The 19,788-nt window shown below is 34.2% G+C and overlaps 1 protein-coding gene across 1 annotated transcript; it reads left to right on the top strand.

Annotated features, from left to right (window-relative positions):
• Window positions 1-9,593: 9,593 nt before the first annotated feature.
• Window positions 9,594-14,524, top strand: LOC141720291 (cell differentiation protein rcd1-like). Its single transcript, XM_074522636.1, has 9 exons — window positions 9,594-9,806; window positions 10,587-10,658; window positions 11,796-11,885; window positions 12,128-12,170; window positions 12,638-12,747; window positions 13,058-13,162; window positions 13,591-13,781; window positions 13,991-14,063; window positions 14,417-14,524. Exons 1-9 carry the CDS (start codon window positions 9,594-9,596, stop codon window positions 14,522-14,524), a joined length of 1,005 nt encoding a protein of 334 aa, XP_074378737.1.
• Window positions 14,525-19,788: the final 5,264 nt, after the last annotated feature.

Here is a 19,788-nt window from a genome sequence, read left to right as displayed (position 1 = left end):
ATCAACCATAAGATTGATCTTCAAACTGAGAATCAATGTCAAATGATTAGAATTTATAACATATAAAAATCCATTATCTACTTAAATGTTTGAAACTGCAAACAAGCCTGTATGAGGATTTTCTCTCCATAGTTCTGCTTAACAGTAGACATAAACTCCTCCAGAAGCTCGGCAAATTCCTTGATACAGGTGAATGCATACAAAATTAGTTTTTAGTTATAGACGGCAAGTAATTATATCTATGAATTACAGAAAGGAAGATAAAAAGTACCTGCCCAGTTGCCCTCTTTTGTTTGAGCCCAATAATGAACTCATCATCCAGCAACTTTTGGTTATTTGTGCCGACGTCGATGGTAATAGGCAAGCACTGCAAATACAACACAAATATACAGTTTAGAATAAGAATTAACAATAATGTCATAGTATAGATAGGAAGCTTCATGTAACCCAGGTTGCCTTGTTATCTAATTGAATAGAACCATGAAAAATGGTTAAGGGACTGCACGGATATACTCTACGTTCCCATGTCGCTAGCAGTAACATCCATAACATACCACCACAGTCTGGTAGCCATAATCAAATAATAGACCCTAGAACTTATATTCAGTGTTTCTAAATAATGATTACTGGGATTGATTTTGGTGACCCCATTGCTCATGACCGACTTCGCTTCTATTATATACTCAGTGTTGCACATTTATGCTCCTTCTGTGTTAATTACTTTGTATACTTTTGCTAAATACTTCATCCTATTATGTTTTCTTGCTTGCTTCTAAAAATCTGAGGTGCTTAACTCTTCGTTGCTTATTATGCTACATACTAAGCAATAAGTCTGAGTGACTATGTACTGCTAACTATATTTTATTTGGTAAAAAATTAAGTCCTCATTTATAAGAATATCAAGATCCAATTCAACAGAATGAATAATTATTCTATGTTTAATTTGTCAGCATAACTCAAGCAAGGGCAAAGCTTATGCACATTTACTTTATTAAGCAATTGAAAAAATAGTTTTAATATCCACTTAAGGACACACACAATTAACTATTTTTCTTAGTGCAAGACCCTCCTATTGTATTCAGTTTTTCATAATGATTGTTATTGGATGAAGAAAAAACTACTTAAAGAATATATTATCTCAGCTCAAAAACTAGTTAAAGAATTTATGGATAACTGGTGTCACTAAAATTTCTGAAGTGTTCGGGTAATACATGTACTAGAAGGAAGAACATGTTACCTTGATCCGTTCATATTCTCTGACTGCATAGGTTTTAGCTTCCTCTTTTACTCTTACAGTTTCTTTCAACTCATCTATTTTGCGAATTCTAGACCTGTCACCACAAAAAATCTTTGATGAAGCAGCTTCAAGATTTTCAATCCTTATATTCAAGGAGGCCAGTTCGGATAAAATAGTTTGCACCGTCAACAAAGCATTCACGCGGTCAGAAAATGCATTGTTAATTGCCAACATCACCCCAAGATAGTCATGAAGCTTATCCTGCAGTATAAGAATAGAGCATCTGTAAATATCTAGCACTTCGAGTGGAACAAGATGCTTGAAAAGATAAAGGATCATGCTTAAAGTTAGCAATTCAAGTCTGGGAAAGTACAACAATCCAGTAACTTACCAGATGCTTGACAGTTTGTGCATTCAACTCCCGATAGAGTCTGTTAGCTTTGACAGCAGCAGTAGCTGAAAGAGATATGTCCTAAGTCCAATCATGTATGAGGATTTAGGAATAACTTTTATGTAATCTGTTTTGATTTCATTGATATTAATAAAAGGCTTGTTTTGTTTTTATTGCGGGCTCTATCTATTTAAATGTTTAAATAAGATATACCACAGTTTAGAGTAAAGCTTTTTATGGATTGTGATGAGATAATAATAATGAGACCTAAAAGATGATAACTCTAAACTTAAATAGTTCCTGGTCATATAATTACTAACTGTTAATATAATCCGCAAAGATACGGTACATACTATGCTTGCTTCATTATGAAGGATGTTTGTTCTCACAGATATTTGTTGGTGACACTATAGCTAGTATGTAGGTGCTTATTATAGAATAAGTTCACTGAACATGACTCACACAGCTGAACAACTAATGGAGTTCACTCACGTGTCAGCAGTTGTTCACATAGTGATAGTTGTACAAGTATCCTTAGACTTGAGGTCATCATAGTCATCTTGTGTACACTGAACTATGCTTTGGTTTAGTTCTTAGTCTCAAGGGACAATTATAAGGGCTCTACTGGGTATAGGAATTTGTACACGAAGATAGTGTATTATCAATAAAGGATCTACCTCTTTCAGTATAGGAAGAGAATGTTCAATGTTGATCCACTTATGTTAGTTCAGGAATCTCTGGCCAGAGTGAATGAAATTAGAAAGGAGTTTCTAATTTACATTAAATAGAACTAAGCATAGTGAATGGGAAAACAAGTGATTAAATAAGATAGGCTTGACACAAGTTCCATGTCTTGTATTTAATCATGATATTGCAGGGTAGAAGGAATTAATTGTACGGTAACTACTCACTGAATAGGTTCTTGGTATTCTAAGCAGTGAATTCGTATTATCCGGATAGTCGCGATATGCTGAGAAGTATCCCTCACGATGTAGAATAAATATGATTAATTTATTAATCATATTTAATGAATTAGAGAATTTATATAAATAATGATAAAATAGTTTTATTATTATTTATTTCTACTACCCGCTTAATATTGAACCTATAGGGTCACACCATAAAAGAGAATGATTTAATGGTGGAGGAATTAATTAATAATGGCTGATAATTATTTATTTATGAAAAAAATAATTAATTGGCAAATTTAATAATTGATTAAATGAGATTTAATTGATTATAAATTAATTAAAAAAAGATTCTTAATATTATTAATTAAGAATTTAATTTTTGGAAATTAAATCAAGTGAGAGAATTATTTCTAAGTAATTTAGAAAAAGGATTAATAATTAAAATGTGTTTTAATTATTAGTGAGAATAATAAAGGGTTAATAATAATAATATTTTATGGAAAAAAATTCAGCTGAAAATTTTGTCTATAAATATACTATTATAAACCCTATTTTTGCCTTAACCAAAAAGATTGACAAAACCCTAATTCTCTCCATGTCCCCCTCCTTCATTACATCGTTTTCTTGGTGAATACCGGTGGAGTGCTTCACACTTGAGGAGCAGCTGCTAAGGATCTCCGTTCATCATTCTTGGATCGCTATTTAAGACCTCCATCTTTCCATTAACGTAAAGCTTCTTAAGGTAAACATACTGAACTATGAATTAAATATTATTTTTTCGCATGGATCCTGCGGAAGGTTTCGGTTCTTTTTAAGATTAAATTTACGTTTTCGCTGCATTTATGTGCTAAAAACCCTTCAGTAGCCACATTTTTCATGTCTGCAAATCTCACCCTTTGAGAGTTGAACATTGCCTCATCCGCCTCAAACTTCGTTAGCTTGACAAAAGCCAACCCCAGTTGCCCCACCGTCTCCCCAATTTCTTGCTGAGCTTTAATTTCATGTCAATAGCATACTTCCCATTTCATTATACATATTATTAGTACCTAAATCAACTACATGACAGTAATAAATATTACAAATTTACATATAACACCGAGGCAAATATCGATATTTCCTTTATTGTATGGAGCTAGGAAATTGATTAACATACATTTAAGCTCAATCAAGTCTGACATGTCGCAACTCAAAATGGTCTCGCTAGATCAGCATTATCAGACAAATATCAATACAAATTTGAATCGAGAAACATTACTAATTATATAAACCGACAAACATAGCACTCAAAATTTATAATTTACATCAAAAAAGTTCAATAGACCTGCTGAGAAGCATTACCAATCTGATTCTCGAAATCCTGCAACTTACCCTTCCTCTCCAAAAATTCCTTATCTTCCTCCACAACCGGTGGCTTAACCGCACCCCAATTATTCGTAACCGACTGCTTCAACTCCTTAAAAATCCTCAACAAATCCCTCCCTCCTTTCGCAGGCAACGCAACCTCATTCACATCCAATGCACTCCCTTGCAAACTCTCCCTCCCAAACAACTGCCAAGGCAACTTCACCGCCCCATCCAACATTCTCGACGGCACGTTCGTGGTCCTCACCAACGGCAACTTCCCATTCGACACGTCTTGCTCCTTCTGAGGATCCGAAACCGTGATTCGCACATACTTCGCTCTCGAATGTGAAGTCGAAGTTGCGAATAAATCATGACCGTTGACTGCTCTTCCTCCGTTGCTATCTTCTCCATCGAACGATCGAAATATTACTTCAACATACGAAGGCGGTTCAAGAAATGTGTTGTACGGATTAGGTTGTTGATTTCTCGATTGTTTCTACACATCTCGGATCTAGATGTGTAGGAGAATATAATAAGAAGGTGAGCGGAGGAGAGGATGGTGGAGGTGAGAAGGGTTGTGAAGATCTGAGTGAAGAGAGGGGTTGAAAGATGAGGCGGTCACTGCTAATGATTTATGTTTGTTAGGGTTTTATATAAAAATGATAAATTTTTAGGGCTTGTCTGTTAACAGGCTGGGCCTTAACTTAATTAAGTCTTTAGAATCATAATTTCTTAATTATTTTGATAAATATCTTGTTGCTTCTATGTAAATTATTTTAATATTATTTTAATTTTTGAGTATCAGCTCAGATTTAGAGAGAAAGAGTGAATTTTTGTTAAGGGGGAAATAGCCGCACAATGTTTTGGCCTGGGAAAGTGTGCAGATTTGTGTCTGAACATCATTTAATTATTTTTTTAGTTTTTTATTAAATATTTACAATTTTAAATATTATAAGAAAATTGTATAACTAATGTAAAATATATGTCAAAATAACACGACAATGATAAAATTAATCGGAACAATTATTTGTATAATTGAATTGTCGAACAAGAATTTTTAAAAAAAAATAGAAATCATTCGGGACAAGAATCTACATGGAACCCGTGTTGACCGTAATTTCACTATTATAAAAACACATGATATAAAATCTAATTTTTTTAAAAAAAACAACACAACTTAAAAATTAGTAGGTAATATCATCCGTACGGTTGGATCGTTGAACAAGAATTTTAAAAAAATAGAATCACCACTCGGGACAAGACTTGGTTACTTGTGTTGACCGTAATTTGACTATTATAAAAACACACGCTATAAAATCTAAATTTTTTAAAAAAAATTACACATTTTTAAAATAAGTAGGTATCATCATCCATACGGTTGGATCGTTGAACAAGAATTTTAAAAAAATAGAATAATCACTCGGGACAATACTAGGTAACTGCAACCCGTGTTGACCGTAATTTGACTATTAAAAAAGCACGTGATATAAAATCTAAATTTAAAAAAAAAAAAATTAAATATCTCTTAAATTAGAAGGTAACATCATCTGTAGGGTTGGATCATTGAACAAGAATTTCGAGAAAATAGAATCACCACTCGGGACAAGTCTTGGTTATAGGAACCCGTGTTGACCGTAATTTGACTATTATAAAAACATACGATATAAAATTTAATTTTTTTAAAAAAAATTTAGACATCTCTAAAATTAGTAGGAATCATCATCCGTACGGTTGGATCGTTGAACAAAAATTTTAAAAAAATAGAATCACCACCCGGAACAAGACTACGTAATGTGAACCCGTGTGCACCGGGGTTTGACTATTAAAAAAGCACGTGATATAAAATTTATTTTTTTAAAAAAAAATTACACACATCTAAAACTAGTAGGAAACAAAATTTTATGGTTGGATCAATTAAAAATTATTTTAAAAAAATTATAACATGAATATAACAAATAAATTTTAAGAATAGTACAATAACTAACGCAACACTAAATAACTTACTACAACACCAGAAAGCAAATGCAACGCCTGAAGTGCCACGTCAGCAAGTGGGCCCACTGTGTGCCACGTCAGCATGCCACGTCAGCATTTTGGGCCCCATGTGGGTCCCACTAATCCCATGGCAGCATGCTGACGTGGCATGCCACGTCAGCATTCCACGTCACCAATGGTCCCCATATGTGGGGCCCAAAATGCTGACGTAGCATGACACGTCAACATGCCACGTTAGCACCCGTGGGTCCCAGCACGCCACCTCAGATTTATTTTCCACGTCAGCATTTGTTAAATAAAAAAAATATCTAATGCAATGCTATGACCTCTACTGTTGCATGTTGCGCAACACTAACAGTTATTAGCAATGGTAGCTTCAATGTAATGAAAAGCTTTCACCACTGTATTGCAATAAACTGAAAATTTTGTAGATAATGCAACGCTCTTTGTGCAACGCTGGATAAAAATCGTTGCCTATGTGCACTTATGGCGTAGTGAATTATCATGACCGATAAGATGATATTGCCTAAAACTTTTTTACCTATGGGAGGATTAGCTAAGAATGCGATCGTTATCCAACCTGAAGCTTGATAAATAGACCCTATTTTAATAATCACTTTGTACTTTACATATTTTGTAACTCTGATCCAAGATATAAATCAATCATCTGGTTCCTAGCGTACAAAAGACTCAGAAAAGCTCATCTTAGTTAAAATTATGTACATGCCTTCAGGAGAACATATTGTAAAGGCTTAAATCTAAATTCCATGAAAAGAGAAGATGAAAGGAGAAAAAATACGACAAATATAAAAGTAATAGGAAGAAATAAAGGGAGAAAATCATTAATCCTTGAGATGGATGGCATGAGAGATATGTTCACCTCCACTTGAAACTCAAAAAAGCTCATCGTTCATTAATGTTGTAGATCCATGAGAGCACACCTTACACAAGAGATAACAATCCAAAAAAATTAAAGATTATGATACGATAATTGGTGGAATAATATCAAAAATTGCACATGAACTACAACTTTAAGTCTCTCGTTCATTAATGTTTATAACGGGTTTTCAAAAAGTAAAAAAGGCACTGAAGTGGAATATCGATGACAGATCCTTCCCCGTTATGCAAGCACTTTAAATACCTGTTAATAAACCAGGTAAAATTGAATTCCTGAAGAAAAAGTAGTTACTGAAACTTCAAGAACTAATATGGCCAAATAATAAAATTATCAACATTGTTCTAGAACACAATTAAGGGATGTCAATGAGGCTGAAAAGAAATAGCTATTACAGCAAGATTATCAAGCTGTCTTAGACTCTGTTTCTTTTAAAGCTGAGGCATTTACTCACCATGTTCCAGCTTATCAAGTTCTAGCTGAACAGGACAATGTGGCTTCTGAGAGAATTCTCAACTTCGTGCACACAACTGCTATGCAAAGGGCCAAGGATGCAATCACTACCACGCCCTTCACAGCTGGTGATGAATTTGACTATCCAGCTCAGCTGGTGGTTCGGAGGAGTTTGGGGATAAAGATGATGATGAAGAAGATTTCATGCACACAGGGGGAGAAGCAGGTCATAGCTCAAGTACAAACACTCCATCTTGGATGTAAACACTCCATCTTGTATGTTTAGCAAAGACTGTGATGAGCACCATTTCAAATCAACTCTCTTTCACATCATTCAACAAACTCAGACAGCTCTTCAAGCCACTACAAATTCTAACACCAAGAGACTTCTACATTTACTTTATTTTCTTCTATTTTCGTTAGTAATTTACTGAAATGTCCCTACTTCCGTTAAAGTTAACGGTTATTTTGGATGGAAAGTCATTAACGGGGTGCAAATAGAAGAGAAATTAATTTTATAGGGTGCAAGTTGACAGAGAAAATAATGTAGACTGAAATCGCAAAAATAAAAATAAAAGTGAATTACGAACTGCCAATTACTAAAATAAAAAGAACTTATTATTGAATAACACACAAGTCAGAGATTTTTAAAATTGAAATCCAAATTAAATATGTCGATCCATTTATATCAATATATTTGATTTTAACAGCTTGCTTTAAAATATTATAATCCATGATTTTAAAACGAATTGGTAGCGGTTAAAATTTTCGTGAGACTGGGCTGTTGAGTTCTCGTTAATTTTAGGCCTTGTGACCACATAGGTTTTCTAGTCTGGGTTTTACCATCTATCACTAGATCTATATTAGCAAACAAATTAAAAAAAAGTGCATTTCAAAAGCAAAAAAAAATTAAAAAATAACATTGACGAGTACCCACGTCCTACCCAATTATTTATATCGGGTTTGAGTATGAAGGTTAAAAAAATTGTAAATTAATGATAAAAAGTAATATTCTAAAATTCTCGATTAGACCATCAATCCACCATTAATCCTATACAAAGTACTACACTATTTGATTTTTGAAATATTTGAATAGAATCCTCACATAATGTGTTGGATTCATCAAATTTTGATTGGAAACTCTGGTTCGAATCTGCGAATTTATTAAACATATTAGTATAGTTCAAAATTTATATCCGTTAAACCTAAATTTTTTACAGTTGTTTCCAAAATTATTGTAACTATTGATAGCTGAAATTAACTGGAATAAATTTATCTTTTACATAAATTTTAAGGCAAAATAATAGATTCCATTTATGTCATGAAATACAATCAAAATGTCATTGAAATCGCACTTTTATGTATTTTGAAAAATTAACGTAAATATTATCATTAACGACTTTACTTCCATAGGTGATTAAGAACATTATAATTTATTAATTACTTTATTTGAATAAATAATAATTACTAAAATTTTTAAATTATTTCCATATATTAGTATTACTTGGAGATCTTGAATTAGAAATTCTCATTAAAATCTGCAAATTTTTAAAACAACATATCGTTTAGGTTTCAAATTTTAAAAAAACTTCATTTTTTAAATATTTATACCATGTATAAACTTTATAGCCGTTTCTAAAGTTATTAATTGATTGTTACAAGTTGGTTGGAAAAATTTGATTTTAACGTTAAATTAACTGCAAAATACTGGAGTTTATTTAAGTCACGAATACGATCAAATATCATTACGTATCTTGAAATATATGTCTGTTGAAATTATATTATTACCATCATGTACGATTTAACTTATATAAGTTATTTAAAAAATCATATTTTCCAATTATTGTTTATTAATTACCGTGATGGTACAAACAACAATTGGTATAAATTTATACATGTATAAGATTGCTCGTAGATTTTAAAATTTTTGTGCAACCTTATTTATATTGCATAACAAAAAAATTTTCCCAAACTACCCCAAATTATTTGATGCAAAACATGAAAAATCTTACAAATATTTAATCACAAATTTACACGTAAAAGGTAAGGATGAGGTATGTAAAGTGTGGGTTTAGGTCCAATACCATGAACCGCTAACGTCCCCTAGAAATTGTTTTTCATGTGACCACGTGTAATAAAACAATTGGTCAGTTTCCAAATAACTGCAAAAAGGATACGTCCAGCACCCAATCCTAGGTACACAGCAGTGACTCTAGCAAAATGAAAAATCTTATAAATACAGAAAAAATATTCATTCCTACAGCCTCCAATATATTGCCGCATCTTTAGTTCAGTGTTCTTTTCCTACACAACATAACAGCAGCAGCCATATTGTTCAGTTCATATCTAGGGTTTTTGTCTGAAACAATGTTGAATCTCCCTGACTCTCTTTATCCTGATCCGATACAAGGTGACAACAGTGTTATGTCGAATGGTGGTGCACCTGCTAACAACAATGGTCCCTGTGATGGTGCTAGCAAAGCTATTGATTGGCCTTCTGCTAGTGTAGAGGACTTGGTTGTGTTGCTTCGAGAACCTGAGCATCGCGAAAAGGCCATTTCATCTCTTACTCAGATTAAGGTCCATCATTTTTCTTCATTTATCAAGATTTTTGTTTGTTTTATGTACATTTTTGTTTGTTTGTGTATGTTGTTAGGTGGAAATAAATTGATCTGTAATTGTAAATTCATAAATGATGTTTTTGGATGCATTTTTTGTGTTTAAGCTTGTTTAACGTGGCTGGTTAGAAATGATTGATGATTAATTATGATTAAGAGTTATCTTTTATATTTGTGTGTCTTGATTAGAAGTAATTGACAATAGATCTGAGTTTTTAAAGAGTTTAAATTATGCATTCATATGTTGAAATACAAGTTAAATTGTGGCCTTGTCATGATTTTATGATGTCTATGCTGGTCATTTCATTTTCATAAAGTCTCGTTTAATCGACCAGGGATTATGTAAACCAGATATACTCATTCGTTTGACTTCATTCTTTATGTGGTTCATACACAAACATAGATCGATATTTATTTGTAATCAGTCTGATTTATGAAAGTATCTCTTCAATCGGAATGTGCAAATATATATCTTTGTAGTTTGTAGTTTTATGTGGATTCTTTCCATATTTTGTAGTTTTACATTTTATTTAGAACAATAAGTATGTGCAGAGAAATGATGATCTTGACTCGCCTAAATGACTGTATAGTATCATTTAAGTTTGCTTGTTAGAAGTTTAAATTGCAGTCCAAGTTTAAAGTGCAGTCCAGCCTGCAGAGTCAAATTATTTACACTCTATGTTCTAATGTCTATTGGGTGATATAGTATATTTCATTTCTAATATGTGATTTATCAATACAGAAACAGGGAAGAATTCAAGATTTGGCCCTCCACATTTGGCGGTCAATCAGTACGGTTTTCTTACTCCTATCGGTATGCACAATGACTTGGGTCTACCAAATGCTTTGCATTGATCAAACTAAATGTATTTGTTTTAATAGCTTGCTTAAGTTTATATCATGTCGTAAATTCTTTTTATTAACTTCTAATTTTGGTTAACATTAACAATAAAAGTTATGTGTTTTGATTTGAGTTTCTTCCTCAGATCTTAATACTGAACTGGACTACTAAACCAAAATGGCAGTATCTAGGTTACATTGTTATATTTGATCTTCTCAAGTCCGGAGTCCCCCAGTTATATAGTATTTTATCAATAATTCGTGATTAATGATCCTTATTCTTTCTTGTCTTTTGAAATGATTATAATTGTTTGTGAATCCCTTGATCCTTGTGTCCCATACTATGACATGCACATCCCCTCATCGGATAGGGATTGATCCTGAATCCTAATTTTGATTCTTTCCCCACAATTTGTAAACAAAATTTCTGTTAACCGCCTACTTTCCTAAAATTAAGTATGAGTTTTTGTTAGTAAAAACAAACGTATTATGCTAGTGTTCATTTTTGCATAAATTAAAATATTTTACCTGTATTTTGTGTTTTATATCAATAAATTATGCATTTGATTAAATTTGCTTATAGTTTGTGGTTTTTTTTAACAAGATTGAATATATGTAACATGAAATCTAGAGAAAATCTATATTTCTATATGTCGTGTCCCCCGCACCCGAATTCCCATATTATTATATTTATTTATTAGATTTTTGTCCACGCACCCCAGCACTTCTGCACCCGTATCCTTGCTTGTCAGTTGCCGAAGAAATCTTTCATTAAACTAATGAGAAGATTTGCGGAGATCTCAAATATTTTGGAAATTTGAAATTTTGAAACCCAAAAATCTGGAAAATAGGCATTGTAAGGAAGTTATGCAACTTTTATGTCAGACGTCTTAGAGAAGTCCTACCCTTAAGATCAAGTTGCATCACATCTGAATCAGAACTTGATACAATTTATGAAATCCGCACATGATGGTCATTGGAATCATTTAAATGATTTACTACTTTGTTTGACAAGCTCAGCTTTGTGGTTTATATTGGCTATTCTATCTATTCAAATGAGAATGTTGTGTTTTACAGTTGGTGATTAATGGAATTATCTTCTTTATTGCAGGAAGTATTATCTATATACAAGTCATTAACACCTGAGAAACTTACTATGAAAGATTCAAGTAAAGTTTGTGATGTACTTGTTTTGTTTGAGGTCATTTCCGCTCCTTTAATTTCCTTTTCTAGTGGTATTAACTTTGTAATGTATTTGCTTTATATGTTGGATTTCCTAATTTTCAAACTTTTTTCTTATCAAATTTATTTTTACTTATCAAATTTATTATCTATATACATCAAATTTATTTTTACTTATGCAGGAGCCATAGCTGGTACTCTATGTACTTAAAAATTATGTATGCAACTCTAATATCAAAGTGTATTTTCTATTGAATGCAGTGCTTTGCCACTCACCCTCAAACGAAGATGCAGTTCCTTAATGGTATTTTTCTGCACTTTCTGAAAGCTATGTGACTTGTTTCTGTTAATTTATTCAGTATTTATATTAGTCTTCTTCAACATAGTTGGATGTATCCACAGTTATAGCTTCTTCTCACCAAATGATATAAGCTAATTTTATTCTATAACTTTTGCTGATTTCTTGATGTCTGATATTGCTACTTAAAAACCACACAAGATATTGTCAAACTTGACGTGTTTTGATATATAAATGCATTCACTTTTTATTTCAAGCTGGTATGATTTGTTTATGTGAACACCAAAGAAACAGGACACTGAGGTGAAATCAAGGATTCAGTTGAAGTTACAAGTTTGTTACATATATTCTGGGATGAGGACTTTGCATAACTTATTCAAATATTGTTATTAACTGATTTTAATAGGATAATTAAGGAGCTAGATAAGGTTAATCGTAGACAGACTTGTATTAACTTACTTCTGTCCTTGCAGTTCAGATACATTGTTACTTGTACCCTTTCTTGGAGACTGAAGAAACGAGCAAGCCATTCCAGTACCTAAGGCTAATGAGCTTGGGGGTCATTGGTGGTCTTCTGAAGGAGGTACAATTCCACTCTAAATCAATACATGATACCTTCAATTTTTTATACTTTTAGCCATTTGAATTATTAAAACAGCTAAGCACCAGTAACCTTGCATGGAAGTATTTTCTCATTGCTAGTTGCTACCCGCCCTTTCAAGTTTCAGCTCTGAATTGAATGCAATGTTGAGATGAATTAGCTTAATCAGAACAATAGTTGAAGAAAATGTCCATTATTTCTTACCAGATTGCATATCAATTTGCTTTAATATGATCTGATATGCCTATAAGTTTCTACTCCAAATATCATCCGAATCTTCTCTACTATGCAGGTAGGCGACCCTTCGACAAAGGTTGCTGTTCACTGTTTGCTTGAATCAGGACTCTTCCCTTTGTGTCTAAAATCCATAGAATATGGAAACGAACTTTCACAATCAGTAAGTGTCCATTAAAATTTGAACTCAATATTCTTTTGCTTCCAAGCATTTTTTACTGCAATATATCACCTTGACAGTACAGAGTATGTAATCTGGTTACTAAAAATTTCAAATTAATCTCCCTTTCTAGTGTTTCTGCTAGGTGTTTATTGAAAAAGGGATTTTTAGTTAATACTCCATGTTTCGTATTAATACATATCAAGTCGACTTGATGAACATCTAATATTTTGGTGTTGATGAACATTATTACCCAGCCATATATAAATCATAAGGTTTATATTGCATGGCATAGACTTGATTGTCCTAGTAAGAACCTGAGCAAATAATTCTGAAACAATTCCGGTACACCATCAAAATATAAATAGATCGACACCCATAGTTAATTGGCTCTTTAAACTCACTCTGAACACTTGTATATGGCTATACAGACTGCATCTTGGATAATGTCAAGAATAATGATGCAAGAGCAGGGACTACGGTATTGCTGTGAGCCTGCAAACCGGTTGTGTGCAATCATGAAGGTTTTTAATGACGTAATTGAAAAGATGCAGGATGAACCGTCTTCTTTAGTTTTGAAGAATATTATTCAATGTTACGTCATACTGTCCAATGATCCAAGGTTAGCCAGCAACCTTTGTAAGCATATCTTCCAAGCTGTTGTGTGTTTCTATTGTTATATCGTTCCTATAGTTATTGTCTTATTGATTTAGAACTTGTGTAAAAAATGTCTTTGACCAAGCACCGGATAGCTTGAGAGTGGTTTTATGTCCCTTGGGGTGGTCTGGTCGCTGTACTTAACAAACATAATTTGATGTGATTCGAATGCAGCAGGGGTTGTCTCCTCCTGAGAAGCTTCATTCCGCCAATACTGATGACTGCCCCATATATTGAAGCCCTTCGTGTAAGTCTATCCAGATGATCTCCTATATACATGTAAAAATGTGGACTCTATTCTGGCACAAAACAGCAAATTTCACTACCAAAATCCAAGTTTAGAAAAAAAAAATTCTCTATTACGCATAAATACTGGAGGCACACAGTATTTGCAATTGTGTATGCCTCAGCAACTTCTATGGGCATCCCTAGTTGCACAACAAAACTGACATCAATACTTCTAGATACACTACTCCTCGTTTTGAATATGACAAAATTTTCTACATGAGTTTTTGTCCCGAGGAAAGTGTCACAAGTACACACACTAATGTATCTTAAATGTTCTTATCTAATATCTAATTTTTTATACATATTTTGCAGGCACGCCCTGTAACCTTAAAAAATTTGCAAAATTTGTTTCAAAAGCTATTGATGGGATGGGGGCCAAATGCAGAAGCGGTTGCAGGTTCCTCACATCTTGATCGCTAATATAGCTGATATTTGCTAGCTCTTTCCTTTCGTTATACAAGGGAAATTAAGAATTCCCTCATAGATCTCATAAACCTTTTAATTTAGCTATCATGTTAACAATATGTTTTGTAGAACAATTATATCTCCAAGTTGCAAAATAATACATGATAAACAATCATAAAATGCCCCTATCCACCTGATTCATGTGGTTAGCTGATGATATTTTGGTGTTTATTTTTCTCCTTTTACGCAATTTTTTTATTTGCTTTAGTCATCTTCTTGAATTACAGGCATGAACTCATTGAGTGTCACTATTGATCAACGCTCTCTCTGAACTCTGATGATTGAGATCATGAAAAAATATTGTTATGTTCAAAGATTAAAAAGAATAGATATAGTACATAAAATATTATTACCATTAATAAATTTCTTTATGATTTATAAACAATATGTTGAGATTTTTCTAAACTAAAACCATCTATTGAGGACTTGAGGAGTCAAGAAATAAAAATTCATTTATTTGCATCAAGCTTTCGGTCTCAAGCATGTAAATAGCAGTTACATTTGAGATATCAAGACCTGTGCATCTTTTTCTACAAAAGAAAGGTTGTAACTGAAGACAATATACGTAAAAGTAAATAACAGACACACACTTGATTTACTGAAATGGACGGAAATAAAACTACTTGAATTAGAAGTGCATACACATTACATATAATCAAAAACTAACAGCTATCCAAGACTCCTACAAACTAGGAACTACACTGCTACTTTTCCTCCACTAGACTCCAACAACTCGCCACCTCCTGATGACTTATTCTTTTGAACGATATACACGTTGCTTATTCATTACATGAAGTGGACTTGGACTACGTTTAGATTACTAAGCCCAGCAAAGCCCAACATACTCTCCCTTAATCTAAACGTATTCATGGACGATCAGTAAAGCCCAGCTCCTGCTATATCTTTGACACCGAGTAACTTCCTCATTTTCTCAAACTTCCCCACTGATAACGCCTTTGTGAGAATGTCTGCACATTGCTCATCAGTTTTAACATGCTTAACGATTATCAATCCTTGCTCCACGCATTCTCTTATAAAGTGGTATCGAATATCTATGTGTTTGCTCCTTCCATGGAACACTGGGTTTTTCGCCAAGTCGATAGCTGATCTGTTGTCAATGTACAAAGTCACAGGACCAATCTTCACATTACAAATTTGATTGAGAACCCTCTGCAACCATATTCCCTGGCATGTTGCAGCCGTTGCAGCCATAAATTCTGCCTCACAAGAGGATAGGGCGACACATCGTTGCTTCTGAGAGATCCATGTGATAAGACTTTCATCTAAATAAAACGCCACTCCACTTGTACTTTTCTGGTCATCAACATTCTCAGCTAGATCACTCTCGGAGAATCCTGATAACAGATAATTACCCTGGCCTTGAGTATATGTTAAACCAAAATTTAAAGTTCCCTTCACATACCGCAAGATCCTCTTTGCTGCATTAAGATGTGTCACTGTTGGACGTTCCATGAACCTGCTAATCACGCCAACTGAATAAGCCAAATCACGATGAGTGTGCACTAAATAACGTAGACCCCCAACAATAGACTTGAATTATGTTGGGTTTACTGGTTCGCCATGTTCATCCTTAGTCAGCTGTAGCTTGAATTCTGTTGAAAAAACTTAGAGAAAAAAGACACCTACATTTTTTCAGAGAACTTATACTGCTATATTTCTTGTTTTCTTTTCCTCTTATAAAACTCAAGGTAAACTTGCCATTATATAGGCTTTACATACATATTAAAAACTAACTATTACTAAAACTAACCACTACTAATTAATGGGTAAATTACATGTCCATAATTTACTCCATAACTCCACTACCCCACTACTAAACAATTCTAAAATAATATTTTTCTCTAATAATTAATCTATTGCTAAATATCTAATAATTAAATAAACAAATAATTAATAACTAAATTTAAGATTATTCCAACATTCACCCTCATAATCTTAAATTTACGAAGCACTTTCTCTTCGCCTGTGATGCACTTCTCACCACCATCAATTTTGATGCACTATCTCATCAAAAACACTTTGGAGCACTTTCTCTCCAAAAACACTTTGGAGCACATTCTCTCCACAACTCTAAAATAAAATTTCTTTCATGGCCTCTTGAGCCATGATATCTTTCTCATTATTTCCCCGCTCATGTTCCTCCTTCATTTTTATTCTTGCTTCTCTTTTCCTTTTCCACGTACCATTTCATCTTGATATTTCACTAAATATATATGGAGAAATTTTTAATACCATTTGAAATCTCAGATAAATACTTAATATATATATATATATATAAATGTATGTATTTCTCAGAGTCTCACAAGCCTTATAACATATAGCTCTGATACCATGTTGAAAAAACTTAGAGAAAAAAGACACCTACATTTTTTCAGAGAACTTATACTGCTATATTTCTTGTTTTCTTTTCCTCTTATAAAACTCAAGGTAAACTTGCCATTATATAGGCTTTACAAACATATTAAAAACTAACTATTACTAAAACTAACCACTACTAATTAATGGGTAAATTACATGTCCATAATTTACTCCATAACTCCACTACCCCACTACTAAACAATTCTAAAATAATATTTTTCTCTAATAATTAATCTATTGCTAAATATCTAATAATTAAATAAACAAATAATTAATAACTAAATTTAAGATTATTCCAACAAATTCCATCGGGTACTTCACTGCATTACAATCTCGCATACCAGATTTCTCGAGCAACTTCTTAGCATACACAGTTTTCTTAATCTGAATAAAGCCTTGTCCCTGTTCGACTTCCAAACCGAGATAATATGAAAGCTTTCCCAAGTCTGTCATATCAAACTCCTTGCTCATTTGGTCATTGAATCGCACGATGTTTGCAACACTGGTACCGGTAATGAGGATATCATCTACGTAGACTCCAATGATCAATGAATCTCTCCCTTCCTTTCGAGTATATACAGCGTGCTCGAAAGGACATTTGACAAAACCTAGACGTTGCAAACATTTATTCAGTTGTGCATGCTCGAGGGGCTTGGCGAAGCCCATACAATGCGTTGAGTAGTCGATACACTTTGTTTTCTTGCCCGGCTTTCATGAAACCTCGAGGTTGTGTGACATATACTTCCTCCTGTAGTTCCCCATTCAAGAAAGCGGAATTGACATCGAGGTGATGGACTTCCCAGTTGCATTTGGCTGCTAAAGCAAGAAGTAATCGCACAATCTCCATTCTTGTTACTGGGGCGAATACTTTTTTATAATCAATACCGTATTTTTGAACGTAGCCCTTTGCAACCAAACGGGCCTTATGTTTGATTACCTCTCCATTTGTATCGGGCCTTATGTTTGATTACCTCTCCATTTGTATCCTTCTTGAGCTTATAGACCCATTTCAAATCAATGATGTTGTGGCCTTGTGGTAGGTCTGTTAGCACCCAGGTGTCATTCTTTTCAATGGCTTCAATCTCACTTTGCATTGCATCTCGCCACGATTTTTCTTTAACTGCTTGATCATACGTGACTGGGTCATCAACTCCCAATAATAGCAGCTCATCTGCTAGTTCCACTATTTCAGTATTATCATATACATCGTATAATGATCTGTATCTCAGAGGTGCAGTGCTTTCAGTACTGGTGGCAGAATTCACGTTGCTAAAACTCGAGCCTGTACTTTCTGAGGTAGGTGTTGCTATTTTATCTGAAAGACTCGAGTTTGGAGACTCTGGTGTATTGTTATCGAATGAAGTATGGCTGGAGTTTCGAGTGATTTCATTACTGCTAGATTCTTCGTCAATTAGCTCTGTGTCTACCAATGTGAAAGCACCAGTGTTATGTGCAGCACCCTCTGTTGTCGAGTCATCCCATGGCCACCCCTATTTTTCATCAAACACTACGTCCCGACTTACATTTATTTTTCCTGTAGAAGGGTCGTAAAGGCGATATGCCTTTGTGCTAGGTTCTCTCCCCAAATGCACCATTTGTTTGCTCTGATCATCTAACTTGGCAACTTGTATGCTGGGCACTTTCACGTGGGCAACACAGCCAAAAACTCGTAGGTAGTCGATAAATGGTTTTTTCTGAAACCAGGCCTCATATGGTGTCTTTCTCATCAAGCTTCTAGTGGGAAGTCTGTTCAATACATATACCACATATCGCACAGCCTCTCCCCACATGATTGAAGGAACATTCATTTCTTTCAACATACTTCGAGCCATAGCAACCACAGTTCTGTTGCGTCTCTCAACAACTCCATTTTGTTGAGGAGAGTATGGTGCGGTATAATGACGTGTAACCCCAGCTTCTTCACAGAATTTAGTAAAAGCACTTGAGCAAAATTCTCCTCCTCGGTCAGTACTTAGCACTTTGATCCCTGGGAATGTGGTTTTTTCAACTGAGGCCTTGAATTTCTTGAACACTGTAAGTGCCTCATCTTTGGTTTTGATCATATAAACCCACATCATGCGAGTAAAGTCATCTACAAGCAATAAAAAATATCTATTTCCATCTCGGGTAGGAGGGGAAATGGGACCACAAATATCTCCATGTACTAGTGCTAAGGGAACTTGTGCAGAGAAATTTGATTCAGAAGGGAAAGGCTTACGTGTTTATTTTGAGAGAAGACATCCATTGCACAATTCTTTTGGTATTTTCAGCACCGGTAGCCCATTCACCATTCCAGCTTTTGACATGTCCGCCATTGCCTGGTAATTTACATGACCAAAACGTAGATGCCATAGTCTTGTACTCTCTTCTGTCTTGGTGAGTAGGCACGTCTTTTCCTTTACTTCTGATATATATATTTTATATAGTCTGTTCGAGGAGCGTTGAACGCTCATTAACAGTCTATGCTTTGTGTCATGGACGCGCAGCTGATCACCATCAATAACTACCTTGTTGCCCTCCTCAGATAGCTGCCCGAGGCTAATTATGTTGCTTCAAAGATTGGGAATGAAGTACACATTTTTAAGTTCCTTCTTTTCACCATTTTTGCAGTGTATCTTTATCGATCCAACCCCCTTTATGTGCACCGTGGAACCGTCTCCGAATTTGAGTTGGTCAGTCACTCCCTCGTCTAACTCAGCAAACTTTTCGCGGTGCCCAGTCATATGATTACTTGCACCGTTGTCTAAATACCACATGTTTGCTTCGATCTTAGCCTCAATTTCTTTACCCATGTCAGTCACGGCTCGTGAGTCACCAACGTGCAGCATCACCGTTTCCCT

The sequence above is a fragment of the Apium graveolens genome, chromosome 4 (assembly GCF_009905375.1).
Source record: "Apium graveolens cultivar Ventura chromosome 4, ASM990537v1, whole genome shotgun sequence".
NCBI lineage: Eukaryota > Viridiplantae > Streptophyta > Magnoliopsida > Apiales > Apiaceae > Apium > Apium graveolens.
Note: the sequence above shows the minus strand (reverse complement) of the source record. Positions and strands in the feature narration are given on the sequence as shown.

Excerpts from the sequence above, each read along its gene's own strand:
- LOC141720291 (XM_074522636.1), top strand. The coding sequence starts at position 9,594 with ATGTTGAATCTCCCTGACTCTCTTTATCCTGATCCGATACAAGGTGAC. Across the intron at positions 12,748-13,057 it reads TTGGTGGTCTTCTGAAGGAG|GTAGGCGACCCTTCGACAAA; the intron begins GTACAATTCCAC and ends TCTACTATGCAG. Across the intron at positions 13,782-13,990 it reads ATACTGTCCAATGATCCAAG|CAGGGGTTGTCTCCTCCTGA; the intron begins GTTAGCCAGCAA and ends ATTCGAATGCAG.